The sequence below is a fragment of the Lithobates pipiens genome, unplaced genomic scaffold, assembly GCF_037356315.1.
Source record: "Lithobates pipiens isolate NorthernLeopardFrog02 unplaced genomic scaffold, aLitPip1_a1.2 Scaffold_28, whole genome shotgun sequence".
Taxonomy (NCBI): Eukaryota; Metazoa; Chordata; class Amphibia; order Anura; family Ranidae; genus Lithobates; species Lithobates pipiens.
This window is the reverse complement of record NW_027507789.1, coordinates 31,391,002-31,403,516: the sequence shown is the minus strand read 5'-3', so window position 1 is coordinate 31,403,516 and position 12,515 is coordinate 31,391,002. Positions and strand designations below refer to the sequence as shown.

Here is a 12,515-nt window from a genome sequence, read left to right as displayed (position 1 = left end):
TGCATGTAAGGCTGCAGTCACTAAGTCACTGCATTTTTCTGGCTTTAGCTACATAATTACAACAGGGGCGTACTGACAAGGGTCTCAAGGGTCACCATTGCCACCTGGCCTCCTACTCCAGGGGGCCCTTGCAGCCCCCCTGTATGTCTGTATAGGAGGGTGGTGGGGAGGCAGCATGTAGAGGAACTGATCCCTCCATCCATCCGCAGAATGCCTGCTTCTCCTCCTCTCACTCCTGTAGACATTCGTCGGCTGCAGGAGGGAAATCAAGGCCATTAATTCCTCCACATTCTTTTCCCACTGCCTCCCCATCCCTGCCCTGCTGCCCCTGGCCCCTGTATGCTTCCCTGCCCCCCCCCCCCTGCCCTCTGCAGAGCTGCTGGGTTCCCCCTCCCACTGGCTGCTGCGGGGGATCTGTCAGGAAGAAGAGCAGGGATGGAGCTGGTAAATGTGCTATTCCTGTTCATTCATTCTGTGCAGCTGAGGCTGCAGAGAAAGGGACTGATGAATCTGTACTTAGTTCAGTTTCTCTGTCCCAAAAAGGGTCCTAATAAATATGTAAAAAATAATAAAAAAGAAAATTGTAAAAAAAAATACAAAGAAAATGTTAAAAAATAATAAAAAACAATACAAACAAAAATAAAAACTACTGACACCAGTGGCACTTCCAGGATTGAAAAGATCACACTTGAGACTGGGCTCTGGTGTTCTGCCACCATGAAGGGACCCCAAGATGGCAGGAAGGTAGCCTGCTGCTCGACCATAATAAAGGGTCTCACAATGGGAGTAAAGGGCCCCAGGATCAATGCCTCGGACTGGAGGCAGGGGGGCCCTTCATGGTTGCACCAGGGCCCTGACGGTTCTAGTTACTCCTCTAGATCACAGCATCACAAGTATTACTTAAGCTGTCCATACACTAGTGGAATTTTGGTTGAAAAATGTAATTTTAAGTTTGTGTCATTTTCTAATTGTTATTGAGATCCAATTGATGGTTGCTTTTGACTGAAGTGAAGAGAAAATGTGAAAAAGCAGGACAGAAATTTTATTCTTGCATGAACAAATATCTAACAGTGAATGTGGTTTTCATTCGGGAAAGTCTATTTATTCCAAAATCAATTATTAGAAGAAAACTATATATATATATAGATATAAGTCAAATCAAACAACATTCGTCATGCCACTCAATATATGGATGTGAATTTTCATAAAAAGGCCATAACACAACCTGTTATGAGACATTACACAACATGCCACATAGGTTGGACTTGATGGACTTGTGTCTTTTTTCAACCTCACCTACTATGTAACTACGGTATATGTCTGCTTAATTATATTATTATCTGTTTATCGTTACAGTGTTGGTACCTTGGAACCCGGAAAAACGATGACTGTTACTATGGACATCAAGCCTTTTGCATCCGGACACAAACATTTGTTATTCAATTTATCAAGTGACAGATATAAGGATATTAAGGAATTTGTAGCTCTGTCAGTGTCAGAACTTGCTTCTTAACTTTGGCTGCAATAACAGCTTTTTTGTTTTATTTATTATTTTCAGAACTCACTGATAGTTATTCATTGAAAATAAAGTGATCATTTACTTTATTAGATGTCATTTCTGTTATATATACTTGTACTTGTTCCTTTAATGTGTGATTTGTTTGATTAAAAAAAGGAAGGCACATGTAATATATTTTTCTTTTAGATTTGTTAATATCATTTTATTAAAAAGCAAAACATTCGGTGTTACAAAAAGAAAAATGCTACCTGGAACTACACTTGCAAAAATACAGAAAATTTCTGTTATCAACATGTCAAAATACATTTTGAAAATTTCACTTTTAGCTTTTACTAACTAGATTCTCAAGTTATCGTAACCTTTTATCGTTTTAATTTTATAATAAACTGATATTGTAAATATGTGACCATAATCTTAGCAATCAGTAAAAGATGTTTAAAACAAGTCATCAATGACCCCTGTAGCTGTAAATACATAAGAACAATTCCTTGCTTAATGCTTAACCACTTTCAGACCGGACCATTTTGCTGGTAAATGACCAGAGGTCTTTTTACAATTTGGCACTGCGCTGCTTTAACTGGTAATTGCGCGGTCATGCAATGTTGTACCCAAACAAAATTTGCGTCCTTTTCTTCCCACAAATAGAGCTTTCTTTTGATGGTATTTGATTGCCTCTGCGATTTTTATTTTTTGCGATATAAACGTAAAAAGACCGAAAATTTTGAAAAAAAATGATATTTTCTACTTTTTGTTATTAGAAAAATCCAATAAACTCAATTTTAGTCATACATTTAGGCCAAAATGTATTCAGCCACATTTCTTTGGTAAAAAAAAAGTCAATAATTGTATATTTATTGGTTTGCGCAAAAGTTGTCACATCTACAAACTAAGGTACGTTTTCTGGAATTTACGCAGCTTTTAGTTTACGACTGCCTATCTCATTTCTTGAGGTGCTAAAATGGCAGGGCAGTACAAAACCCCCCCAAATGACCCCATTTTGGAAAGTAGACACCCTAAGGAAAATGATAAGTGGCATGTTGAGCCCATTGATTATTTTATTTTTTTGCCTCAAGCGATTGAATAATGACAAAAAAAAAAATTTTTTTTTTTTTTTACACAAAGTTGTCACTAAATGATATATTGCTCACACATGCTATGGGCATATGTGAAATGACACCCCAAAATAAATTCTGCTGCTTCTCCTGAGTACGGGAATACCACATATGTGGGACTTTTTGGGAGCCTAGCCGCGTACGGGGCCCCCGAAAACCAAGCACCGCCTTCAGGCTTTCTAAGGGCGTAAATTTTTGATTTCACTTCTCACTACCTATTACAGTTTTGAAGGCCATAAAATGCCAAGATGGCACAAAACCCCCACAAATGACCCCATTTTAGAAAGTAGACACCCCAAGCTATTTGCTGAGAGGCATTTTGAGTCCATGGAATATTTTATATTTTGCCACAAGTTGCGGGAAAATTACAAACTTTTTTTTTTTTTTCACAAAGTTGTCACTAAATTATATATTGCTCACGCATGCCATGGGCATATGTGAAATGACACCCCAAAATAAATTCTGCTGCTTCTCCTGAGTACGGGGATACCACATATGTGGGACTTTTTGGGAGCTTAGCCGCGTACGGGGCCCCGAAAACCAAGCACCGCCTTCAGGCTTTCTAAGGGCGTTACAGTTTTGAAGGCCATAAAATGCCAAAATGGCAAACCCCCCCCCCCCCCCCCAAATGACCCCATTTTGGAAAGTAGACACCCCTAAATTTAGGGGTACACTAGTGAGACTAGGTAATAAATGGCGGGTGCCCTGAAACTATAAAAAAAATAACTAACCAACCAGCGTCACCTGTAACAGTTATATGGTGATCACTGGTGAAAGGGTTAACTAGGGGGCAATCAGGGGGCTTTATGCGGTAGTATATGGGGGTCCCTGGCGCTATAAAAAGCTGCGGCGAACCTAAATACCTACCTGCCTAACTAGCGTCACCTGTGACACTAATACAGCGATCAGAAAAACGATCGCTTATTAGGCTGGGTTCACACTGGAGCGATGCGGGAACGCCACGAATCCGCGGCGGGTTCCCGCATCACATGCCTCCCGGCGGCAGTTCACACTGCCCTATGCGAACTGCTGGGAGTGTCAGTGAAATGTTAATGACACCCCCAGATCAGTTCGCATATCGCAGTGCGATCTGCAAACTCGGATCGCATGGTGTGAACACCCATGCGATCCGATTCTGCTGCGGACCAAAAAAAGGGTCCCGTGCGAGTTTGCGGCGGGTGCGGCGGGTGCGACACGAATTCAGCCATACTATCTGTATGGCTGAACTCGAATCGCACAGAGATCGGATGTGATTTGCACTGCAGTGCGGTGCGAATCACATCCGTTCTCATAAACCGCTGCAATGTGAACCCAGCCTTAGTGACACTGGCGACGGGGGGTGATCACGGGGTTAAACCTTTATTGGGGGGGTTAGGGGGGTACCTTAGAACTAAAGGGGGCTAACCCTAACTGCCCTAACAGTTATTACAGTCACAAATGACACCCGCCGGGGGATCAGGGGGTTAAACCTTTATAAGGTAATAAATGGCGGGTGCCCTGAAACTATAAAAAAATAACTAACCAACCAGCGTCACCTGTAACAGTTATATGGTGATCACTGGTGAAAGGGTTAACTAGGGGGCAATCAGGGGGCTTTATGCGGTAGTATATGGGGGTCCCTGGCGCTATAAAAAGCTGCGGCGAACCTAAATACCTACCTGCCTAACTAGCGTCACCTGTGACACTAATACAGCGATCAGAAAAACGATCGCTTATTAGGCTGGGTTCACACTGGAGCGATGCGGGAACGCCACGAATCCGCGGCGGGTTCCCGCATCGCATGCCTCCCGGCGGCAGTTCACACTGCCCTATGCGAACTGCTGGGAGTGTCAGTGAAATGTTAATGACACCCCCAGATCAGTTCGCATATCGCAGTGCGATCTGCAAACTCGGATCGCATGGTGTGAACACCCATGTGATCCGATTCTGCTGCGGGCCAAAAAAAGGGTCCCGTGAGAATTTGCGGCGGGTGCGGCGGGTGCGATGCGAATTCAGCCATACTATCTGTATGGCTGAACTCGAATCGCACAGAGATCGGATGTGATTTGCACTGCAGTGCGGTGCGAATCACATTCGTTCTCATAAACCGCTGCAATGTGAACCCAGCCTTAGTGACACTGGCGACGGGGGGTGATCACGGGGTTAAACCTTTATTGGGGGGGTTAGGGGGGTACATTAGAACTAAAGGGGGCTAACCCTAACTGCCCTAACAGTTATTACAGTCACAAATGACACCAATGCAAAAAAAAAAAAAAAAAAAATGACATTGGTGTCACTGTGACTGGGGGGGCAGGGGTAATTGGGGGGGTGATCGGGGGGGTGTGAGTGTGCCTGGCATGTTCTACTGTGTAGTGTCGTGTTGGTGCAACTCACCGATCCTCTCTCCTCGGTGTCGGAACGAAAAATACCGACACGGAGGAGAGATTACATCACTTCCTCTCCTGTGTTTACATTACAGGAGAGGAAGTGATGTCACGGAGCATTTTCATTCGTCGGGAGCGATCGCGAGGGGGTGGCCATGAATGAATGGCCGTCCCCTCGTCCGGGATCGCTCCCGAACGAATACCGACCGCCGCAGGCATCAGGCAGGGGCCCGATCGGGCCCCCGACCCGCGGGCAGGCAAGGACGTACATGTAAGCCCTTATGCCTGCCCGTGCCATTCTGTCGACGTACATCATCGTGCGGCGGTCAGGAAGTGGTTAAAGTACAGTATACTGTATATCAGGGGTCAGCAACCTTTTTACACTTAGGGGCCAGAATCAATGTATGTGAATGCATGGAGGGCCGCATTCACCTGCTATTAAATAAAGATAATAATAATCCTAGCATAGTAATAACAGTACAGTTGCAGCCCGCAACACGCTGAAATGGCCCATGAGCTACTTTGCCATGTGTAGTGCAGCCCATTGCCCATGCCCATTGCCCAAGCACCACCGGGACCAAACTGTGCCAGCATCGCTCACACTCCCTTCCCTCTGTTAGAGAGTATTTCAGTGTACGAAATTGATGTAACCAGTTTGCCATCTAATGACTGCAATGTCTGCATGTAAGGCTGTCACTGCATTTTTCTGGCTTTAGCTACATTATCACAACAGGGGCGTACTGACAGGGGTCTCAAGGGTCACCATTGCCACCTGGCCTCCTGCTCCACTTTAAGGTGCTTCACGAATACAATGCCAGTTTACCCAGAGGGAGTATGTGCTGGGGATTCTGATTTTACTGCACCTACCCCCATCCTGGCACCCAAGTGTGGATGACGCCACCCTTGCCAGCCAGCATGGTCTGGAGATGGGATTCCTGTCCCTAGGTAAAGGGGGTCCCCATCCCTAGGGGAGATGGGGGCATTGGGATACATAAAAATGTTCATAAATCCTGAAACACTCCGTCAAGGAGTTATCATCCCAGAAGGAGCGTCCCCCCACCAGAGGAAAGGTTGATTGGATTATCCTCACCAGTGGACGGTGAAGATCATTAAACAAGCCCTTATGTTGAAACAGAATAACCTGAACAATGGTGCCACTTTACACAAAACCAACTGACAATGAAATGACCTGGTGTTTTGGGATCAGAATATCAAAACTTTTGATCAAAGAAAGTCCATGGTAAACAGCCCCGTTGTTTCAAAGGGTGAGATTGTCTTTTCAGTAAGAACCTAGTGTTGACTCAGCTTTTGTGCTTTTGTGTAGAACAATTATGTAGACACTAGGGGTGCATGGATCAAAAAACTCACGGATTGGATCGTTCCTCGGATCAGAGTCACAGATCGGATCATTTTTCGGATCAGCAAATAATAATTGAATTACAAAAACCTGTGAAAATTCCACCACCATATAATCCCCACTGTAATATCCACAATCCCCCCCCCCCCCCCCCCCACTGTAATATACATCTCCCCCACTGTAATATACATTTCCCCCACTGTAATATCCACGTCATCTCCCTCACTGTAATAATGGCTGAGCATGGCTGGGTATCGCTGAGTAAGGCTGGGTATTACCGAGTATTGCAGGGTATGGCTGGGTATGGCAGGGTATTGGCAGAGTTTTGGCAGAGTATGGCAGAGTATTGCAGAGTATTGGCAGGGTATGGCAGAGTATTGCAGAGTATTGGCAGGGTATGGCAGAGTATTGGTAGGGTATTGCAAAGTATTGGCAGGGTATTGGCAGAGTATGGAGAGATGGCTGTGATTGCAATTGTCACAGATCAGCTCTGTAGGCACTACAGATGCAGCCCACAGTGCTGCTGCCATCCGATCTCTCCCCTCCACTGTACATATCAGTACACAGAGGGGAGAGAGGAACCGGCGTCATCATGACGCTGGTTTGTTTAGAAGTGATCGCTCTGTCTGCTTTGACGGAGCGATCACGTTGTAAACGCTGACGGGTGCACCAAGATGGCCGCCGCTCCAGAACTAGGCCGAAGCCGTGGCCTTTCCTAAGACTGAGACCGCGGATCGTGGCATGTGCCGATCCGAACGGGGTGACCCGTTCGGATCACGGATCAGTGACGATCCGTTGCACCCCTAGTAGACACACAATTAATCATACACCAAATAGCCCAGTTTCAGCTTAAAGAGAAACAAAAAATAAATAAATATATAAATATATATATATATATATATATATATATATATATAATTACTATGTTGGATTTTGTAAGAATCAATGTATACTGGAGTCATCCATATGTTGGACAAGGACGTGACACTAGTCTTTTATGGTTAAAAGATTGTGTTGTTTGATTCCATAAATCTCTGCCAATCCCAATATATTTGGTTAGGTATAAATTTCTTATAGCCGGCAAAGTAAATGAGGTGGGGACAGCGTATAACAGGACTTGAAGGCAAGCAATCACCATATTATCTTAACATGAAACATATTAAATACGTTTCATAATAATACTAGACACCATGTTCTGATTACACATTTACCATGATCACAGATGGGTGGGTGAGAATTAGGGCGGTTACCTCCCATATTTGGAACCAACCAATGACGAGATGGTAAACAATAGGTGGGGAGGTGACAATCCAACAATGGCATTGCACCCTACAAAAGCAGAAACACACAGGATTCAAGAGACCGAGGACCACACATCCACACGCTGACATACACTCTCTGAACAAACACAAGCTTGGTGATAAGTGACCACTCCCCATTTTGTTGGATGTTGCTGTTAATACAAATCAAATATACATCTTTCCCTTTTAAATAGTGGTGAGATACAGACTATATACAGTATCTCACAAAAGTGAGTACACCCCTCAAATTTTTGTAAATATTTTATTATACCTTTTCATGTGACAACACTGAAGAAATAAACACGATATTTGGGGGGCACACCCTAAAAGATGCATTAAAAATGGTACAGCCATAAGACCATACAACAGAACAAAAAAGACATGTACCCACTGAAAGGCTATTTAAAACACCTAGACATTTTAAAAAAATATTATCAAAAAATATGGGGATTTGGTCACACCATATTGCTATATGGTGCTTAAGCCCACTTACTGCGACAAAGTACCCCATGGTTAGTGGGTCCTACACTATCCATAGACTGGGAGATCCTGCTGCTTCTCTGAACCATGGGAGCCATACACTCCTCTATATGGAAGAACTAAAGTTCTCCACCTATGACATGGGTGGACACTAATGAGAGGCACTGATGAGGGAGTGGGATGCTCCTGTCCAAAAGGATTTGGTCAGAATCCATACAATAGACAAACAAGATATTTAGGAGGCACACCCTAAAACATGGGTCTTCAAACTATGGCCCTCCAGTTGTTCAGGAACTACAATTCCCATCATGCCTAGTCATGTTTGTGAATGTCAGAGTTTTACAATGCCTCATGGGATGTGTAGTTTTGCAACAGCTGGAGGGCCGTAGTTTGAGGATCCCTGTCCTAAAAGATGCATTAAAGATGGTGCAGCCATAAGACCCTACAACAGAACAAAATATTACAGTGCACACATGCATTAATATCTAAACCTACATCCTCCATGATGCCATCACGGAGCTGGTGGAAGTTAGAGACCTTGCGCTCCTCCACCTTCCATTTGAGGATGCCCCACAGCTGCTCAATAGGGTTTAAGCCTGAAGACATGCTTGGCCAGCCCATCACCTTTACCTTCAGCTTCTTTAGCAAGGCAGTGGTCATCTTAGAGGTGTTTGGGATCGCTATCACGTTGGAATACTGGCCTGCGGCCCAGTCTCCAAAGGGAGGGGATCGTGCTCTGCTTCAGTATGTCACAGTACATGTTGGCATTCATGGTTCCCTCAATGAACTGTAGCTCCCCAGTGCCGGAAGCACTCATGCAGCCCCAGACCATAACACTCCCACCACCATGCTTGACTGTAGGCAAGACACACTTGTCTTTGTACTCCTCACCTGGTTGTTGCCACACACGCTTGACACCATCTGAACTAAATAAGTTTATCTTGGTCTCATCAGACCACAGGATATGGTTCCAGTGATCCATGTCCTTAGTCTGCTTATCTTCAGTAAACTGTTTGTGGGTTTTCTTGTGCATCATCTTTAGAAGAGGCTTCTTTCTGAGACGACAGCCATGCAGACCAATTTGATGCAGTGTGTGGCGTATGGTCTGAGCACTTACAGGCTGACCCCCCACCCTTTCAACCTCTGCAGCAATGCTGGCAGCACTCTATTACCCCAAGACAACCTCTAGATATGACGCTGAGCACGTTCACTCAACTTCTTTGAGCAACCATGGTGAGGCCTGTTCTGAGTGGAATCTGTCCTGTTAAACTACCGTATGGTCTTGGCATCTGTGCTGCAGCTCAGTTTCAGGGTCTTGGCAACCTTCTTATAGCCTAGGCCAACTTTATGTAGAGCAAAATTCTTTTTTTTAGATCCACAGAGAGTTGTTTGCCATGAGGTGCCATGTTGAACTTCCAGTAACCAGTATGAGAGAGTGAGAGCGATAACACCAAATTTAACACACCTGCTCCCCATTCACACCTGAAACCTTGTAACACTAACGAGTCACATGACACCGGGGAGGGAAAATGGCTAATTGGGCCCAATTTCGACATTTTCACTTGGGGTGTATTCACTTTTGTTGTCAACGGTTTAGTCATTAATGGCTGTGTGTTGAGTTATTTTCAGGGGACAGCAATTTACATTGTTATACAAGCTGTACACTCACTACATTGTAGCAAAGTGTCATTTCTTCAGTGTTGTGACATGAAAAGATATAATAAAATATTTACAAAAATGTGAGGGGTGTACTCACTTTTGTGAGATACTGTAAATATTAATCATCTTTTTCTTCCCAAAATTATAGGAATCGTATTTTACTGTTTATACTTTAATCTTATCAAGTACTGTGTAAAGGGTAGTTTAGTGTTTAATAATTAGCCCACATTATTTGTCTTGCTGTGTTTTGAAGCCGTGTCAGGGCGAAATTTCAGATCAACCTGTATTGCAACTAATTTGGCTATTGTGGTCCCAGAGATATTATTTATTGCCCAATCCAGTCTGGAAGCCATGTTAAATTAATCTTCTTACAAATTGATAATATCTATCGGTTGGCTCCTCAAGACATATTTTTGGCCTTTCTTCCAGCCAGAGAGAGCCAGAAAGTGTCTTCTGAGCGGCAAGAGATATTGTGTTTTTGAATTAAGGGTTGCGGTTAACCACACCCTTTTAACATGGTTGGTTAGAGCTGCCGTAGGGTAATTTTTCAAATATTAAGGAAAATGGTTTTTGGTAAGAATTCCCCATAAATTAACAAACTCAGGAAATTATTGTGATATGTTACTGATTGTCTGAACAAAGTTAAAAAAAATGTATTAACTGGCATAGGTTTCTGGAGGTACTGCGATTCTTTATACGTATTTTCAGACATTACCCTTTTATTTATCACATACCGTACGTCAAAACACTTTATTTATTTAAAATTCCCCATACTTATTATCAATAAAATGACATACCACACTCACAACATACAATTTGCAAGCACTGCTTGAGATATCTTGTAACAAAACATACTGGTGATTGTATTTTTATATACGTTGTGAAGGATATCTGTTGTATAGTAACATGGCAGGAAGTGATAACGAATCAAATTCATATAGAAACAGCCGGGATAGTAATACCACCCCAGCAGTAGCTACCTCAAACCCGAAAAAGGTTAATGAACCTCAGGTAACTTAAGTGGAGTTCTTGACAATGGTGTAACCAAATACATTCAAAAGAAATTAGACCTAAGAGGCAACTTAGAGAAGTTTATCAAAGAGGAGAAAGAACAGGCCCAGAGTTTGAGTGATCATTTTTTTATTGAAGGTAGTCGGGTTTACCAACTGATTATGGCCTTTGTTAGCGCAAAAGACTCAAAAAGTCGAGGCCGTCTCATTCTGGATTCTTGGCCGACTTGCGGTTCTTGTGTAATGAATGTCCCAAAAAGATGCCAGCCCATAAAGAAAGAATTGCTGGAAACCCACACCACCTTAAATAACAAAAAAGAGAAGATAGAATCCCTGTCAATCGAGCTCCAATAGGCTGAGAGTAGGCTCAGACAATCTAGAGAAGGTCAGGAAGATTTAGTGGGTCAGATCCAAAATGCTCAGCCCTTATATGAAGAGTGCCGTCACCTACTGAAAAAACTGCAAGAGAAATATCAAAAATGTAAACAGAAAATAGAACATTACAAACAAGTGAGAAAGGGCCCCATTGAAGCAAACTCTGCTGCTAGAGATAAAGTGAGTAAAGCAGAAATTGAGAGACTCAAATCACAACAGAGAGCAATGGAGGAATGGATAGAGAAATGAACATCCCAGTTAGACTATGAATCCATGAGCCGAGGTCGATTATGCGCGTACACACGTATCAGACTATCCAGCGGACTTAGTCTGGCAGACTTTTCGCCGGACTGTCCGCCGGACTTTCCGAACGAGCTACCTGCCCACACACGATACTTTTGCGGCGGACTAAGTCCACCGGACTATCCACCGTACTTTTGAAATGAACGGACATGCCCACACACGCGGAGGAAAGTCCGCTCATTTTGAGCACGTCTCCAGGTAGCCGGGACCAGCGAAGGTGGCGTCGTTGGCCCTGTCACCTGGTATGGACTTAAAGGGGAATCCCTATGCCGAAAAAACGGCGTGGGGGTCCTCCCCCTAGGTCCATATTAGACCCTTATCCGAGCACACAACCCGGCCGGCCAGGAAAGAGAGTGGGGACGAGCGAGCGCCCCCCCCCCCCCTCCTGAGCCATACCAGGCCAACTCAAAGAACCTTGTCCCCATGTTGATGAGGACAAGGGCCTCTTCCCGACAACCCTGGCCGTTGGTTGTCGGGGTCTGTGGGCGGGGGGCTTATTGAAATCCGTGAGCCCCCTTTAATAAGGGGGCCCCCGGATCACGGCCCCCCACCCTATGTAAATGAGTATGGGGTACAATGTACCCCTACCCATTCACCTGTGAAAAAAAGTAAAAAAAAAAAAACACAACACACAAGGGTTAAAATAGTTTATTGCACAGCTCCGAGGGTCTTCTTCCGTCTTCGGGGGTCTTCTCGCCGGACTCCTCCGCTATCTTCTGCTCTTTTGCTAGCTCTTTCACTAGCGGAGGAGCCTGGCTTTCTTCTTCGCCGCCGCCCTCTTCTTCTGACTTCGGGGGTCTTGTCCCCCTCTTCGGTACTTCTTGCCGGGCCACCGCACCTTCTTCTAGCTCTTTTACAAGCGGTGGCCCAGTCTTCTGTCGCAGTCGCGGTCTTCTGTTCTTCTCTTCCGGAGATGTTGCCTCGTCGCTGTCTCCGGTCACTATGACAGGACACGCGGCGTGTGGCGACTTATATAGGGACATCACCGGATGATGTCCCCGCCCATTATGATGTCACAGTCCCAGCATCCTCCATC

General features: G+C 44.4%; 1 protein-coding gene across 2 annotated transcripts in view; it reads left to right on the top strand.

Annotated features, from left to right (window-relative positions):
• The window catches only part of LOC143935278 (protein-glutamine gamma-glutamyltransferase E-like), a 71,066-nt gene extending 69,228 nt beyond the window's left edge, over window positions 1–1,838 (top strand). Inside the window, exon 14 of one of the 2 annotated variants that reach the window (XM_077459025.1) lies at window positions 1,357–1,838. In XM_077459025.1, the coding sequence (XP_077315151.1) occupies window positions 1,357–1,513 (157 nt within the window). In that variant the 3' untranslated portion in view covers window positions 1,514–1,838. The remainder of the gene's footprint in view (window positions 1–1,356) is intronic. The other variant, XM_077459026.1, reaches the window with a different exon arrangement.
• The last annotated feature ends 10,677 nt before the right edge of the window (window positions 1,839–12,515 follow it).